Source organism: Pseudomyrmex gracilis, unplaced genomic scaffold, assembly GCF_002006095.1.
Source record: "Pseudomyrmex gracilis isolate BER0280 unplaced genomic scaffold, ASM200609v1 scaffold_18, whole genome shotgun sequence".
NCBI classification, from domain to species: domain Eukaryota; kingdom Metazoa; phylum Arthropoda; class Insecta; order Hymenoptera; family Formicidae; genus Pseudomyrmex; species Pseudomyrmex gracilis.
The window spans coordinates 1,671-5,529 of NW_018020602.1; the positions used below are offsets into that span (position 1 = coordinate 1,671).

Genomic DNA, 3,859 nt, shown 5'->3' on the forward strand with positions numbered 1-3,859 from the left:
ACATTCTCTTATGGGCCTGGTCGCTCTCAGACATATTATATATAACATTAAATACTACATATTATACATACATAGCGTTGCATCAGCCGTGTTGGTTGGATGTGCGTAATTCTACTGTGAATATTTTTGGACACTTTTAGCATATATTTTTGCTAACATTCTTTATATCTACATACAGACATAGACTGGCGTATGAACTAACCGTTTTCTCGGTTCAAGAGCCACAAGCGCACCAAAACCTACATATTATACATATAATTTATTATATATTTATAATATTATACTTTATATTGTATTATATGTATTATATACATACTACAGTAATGTCACTGACCTCCGCTGCGCGACTTTGGCGGGGTCACTGACCTCGGCCGCGCGGCCTTGGCGCGGTCACTGACCTCGGCCGCGCGACCGCGGCGGTGTTACTGACTTCGGTCACGTGATTAAAGTATATATATATATATACACACATAGCACAACACTAGTGTTGTGCTAGTTGTAAAAACTAATTGTAGAATAAAGAGAGAAGATACGCGAATATATTACTGTTTTTGACAGTTTACCAATAGGTATATGCGCATGCGTAGAAATATTACTTTTTGATGTATCTGTCAATTGTTAGGTAATACGAATAATACGTTTAATATAATAGATTTGCAATATATTTATCGCAAAAATGTTTATCTTGAGAAGGTTTTACGTTGCACCAAAACATAATTTTTTTATTGTAAGAATTATTATACAAATAAAATATTTACGTGTGCATTTCTAATGTGACAAAATCTATGTATCTTATTTTTAGAAAAAAACAGATTTGCGTAAATGCAATCATGGAAATTGTAACGATATAACCACAAAGACATCTGAGTCTTGCGGCACATCGTTTGAAATACTCGAGGGCAAAATGGAATGCAACGTGATTAATGGCATGCATTTAATTTCCGAATATAAAAGAGAATCGTTCGTTACCACCATTGGATGTCTTCTGCCAGCAGGCACAATGTTTGAAAAATCCCATGAACGCGGTAGCGCATTATTTTTGGAGCACTTGTTATTTCAAGTAAATAATAAAATGTATAAGGAAAATTTATAATATATATTTTATACATATATTATATATATATACATATAGAGAAAGAGAAAAGATAACACGAATATTTATTTATAATTTTAGTTTTTATACTTTTATATTAAAAATAAAAATGTATGTATATATAAATCGAATCTAATGACTAAATAAATAATAATAGAGAGGAACGCAAAAAAGTCCGCTACAAATCGAACAAGAATTGCAGGAAATAGGCGGTACTGTAACAGCTAATGCAATGCGAGATATGTTTGTATTTTATGGAACAGTACCTTCTCATAATGCCGGAAAACTCGCGGAGTTGCTGATCGATGTCGCTATAAACGGTGTTACATGTCTGTACTCACGTGTATTGTTAATTTTTAATTTATAAAATTATTCAAAACTTTTTTATTGATAGTAAATTGGTTATTTTAGGTACAACGGATGTTAAATTAGCAAAATCTCGGATTCTCAATGAACTCATTAAAATTGACTCTAATCCAGAACGAGTGGCAATGGATTATCTTTCTAGCATCGCGTATCAAGATACAGCACTCGCTAAAAGCGTATTTCCCGAAAGTCACATAATCAAGTATTTGTAAAAGAATAATTCTTTATATATATATATATACCTTTTGTTTGAATATAATTTTGTTATTTTATCACTGACGTGGTAATGATGTAATGTACACAGAAATTTTGAGACAAGCAGTTTAACATGCTTTAGAAAGCGTGTGTTTAAGCCGCATTTCATCACGTTGATTAGTTCTGGTGCGCTCTCTTCAGAAGAGTTACAAACTTTAGTGTGCAAACATATTGTTAAGAATCCGCAGGAAACATACGATTGCGAATTGGAATCCTTCTCGAAGTGTTTAAAATTGAAGCAGTTACGTTTTTCAGGTAAAAATATTATAATTTACTAGAAACTTTATGTAAAATAAAATATGCAGCAAATTCGATGCAATTGCCTTTTTGACGACAAATTGTCTGTTTTGATATCAAGTACATGTGTTTGTCAGGTTCTGATTTGCGACTGAGAGACGACGACGAGGAATTAGGATACGTAGCTATAGGATTTGAAGGACCGACCTTCTCTCCCAATCAGTGTAAAGATCGATATGCTTTTGAAGTAGCTAAAGAAATTGTAGGCTCGTGGGATATGACGTATGGTAATTCGAAAACGTGACGTTTTCTGATGCTAAAGTAAAGAAATAAAAACAATAACAGTGTTTTCTGATATTCTATTTAAAGAAGAGATTAAACTCCGTGTGTACCTATTATTTTTATCAAGAGATTCTGTTTTGCACAGGTGGGGCGAATCACAACGCGCCGTATCTCGCGCACAGTGCATTTAATACGAACACGTGTCATTTGTATAAATCTTTCATTCTGGATTACGCGTGCAATAGCATATGGGGTTGCTATTTTGTTTGCGATAAATTGAAACTCAGTGTACGTATGTTAATATAGATATATCAATTAAGATTTTTAAAGGATAAAATAACACACACACACACAAGTAACATTCGTATACAGACCATGGTTGACATGTTAATGAGTGAATGGAGAAGATTGTGTACGACAATTACCGACGCGGAAGTGGAACGTGCTGTAAATAAATGCAAATTTCACGAACTCGTCAAGTTGAATGATCCGGTCGATCGTTTTCTGGACATAGTTAACTGCATCTATTTACGTAATTGTTATAAACCCATGAATGAGAGACTCGCGATGTATGAAGTAAGCTCCAGTTTCATTCACGTACATATTATAAATCACAAGCCGTAATAAATTATATTGTGTTTTGTGAAAACAATATACGTCACGTTTTTTTCAATTACTTATAGGAGATCACAGCAAATGCAGTACGAGAAGCTGCCGCTAAGTACATATACGATCAATCCCCCGCAGTTGTGGCACTTGGACGCATTGAAAATTTAACCGATTACTCTGCTATACATAGCGGCACGTACTCGTTCTTTTATTAATCGTGCGAGAAATTTTATACATGTTCACTTATCACTTGAATTTTAACACACACGAGATACAAAATGCACACATAAGAGTGTGTCGTATTTTGCGGACAGGGAATTAAAAAGCGGAAATTTCTTTTTTTTTATAGTATCAAGAATTTTAATAATCAATATTGTCGGATATTTAATACATAATATATTAATTATGTATATAATATATAAGACAGTATTTTGTATGGACACAACGCATAATTGGCGCAGCGAGGTCACGAAAAAACCTCTAATCCCTTATCTTTACGCGAGTTACCGGGAAGAATATTTTTTTCCGGCGCTTAACTATTACAATTTTATTATTATTATTATTATATTAGTATTAACATCAAAACTCTCTTTTTTTTGCTTTCTCCCCCTTCTTGTTTTTTGCTTTCCTTTACGGGAAAATAATTTACTTCAGGAGATTTTTTTTGAGAGAGAATTTTCGTGTACTGCAATAGTCTCTTTCTTTCTTTTTTTGTTTTAGCGTTTATACATCACTATCACCACCGTGAGCGTTTTTTCTTTCAATTTTCTCTCCGCGCACATTTGGCTCATATACATTATATTACGCAAGCTTTTTCTCTCACGCACACGCAATTTCTTCAACGCACGCAATATGTATTTTTGTTTTTGTTTTTTTTTTTTTTTTTTTTTTTATCGCTCTTTTTCTCCTATGTAAAAAAGCGTGATGTACAAATAAAAAACTTTAAATAACTTTAGTTCATTACAGTTGAGGGATAGCCGCGCCAAATTTTTTTTTTTTTTTTTTTTTAAATATTTT

The 3,859-nt window shown here is 33.0% G+C and overlaps 1 protein-coding gene across 1 annotated transcript; it reads left to right on the forward strand.

Annotated features, from left to right (window-relative positions):
- The first annotated feature begins 610 nt into the window (after nt 1-610).
- LOC109864259 (mitochondrial-processing peptidase subunit beta-like) lies at nt 611-3,740 on the forward strand. Its single transcript, XM_020445301.1, has 9 exons — nt 611-727; nt 803-1,060; nt 1,251-1,422; nt 1,505-1,661; nt 1,764-1,969; nt 2,089-2,238; nt 2,379-2,521; nt 2,606-2,809; nt 2,917-3,740. The coding sequence occupies exons 1-9, from the start codon at nt 677-679 to the stop codon at nt 3,055-3,057; spliced, it is 1,482 nt and encodes a 493-aa protein (XP_020300890.1). The 5' UTR covers nt 611-676; the 3' UTR covers nt 3,058-3,740.
- Nucleotides 3,741-3,859: the final 119 nt, after the last annotated feature.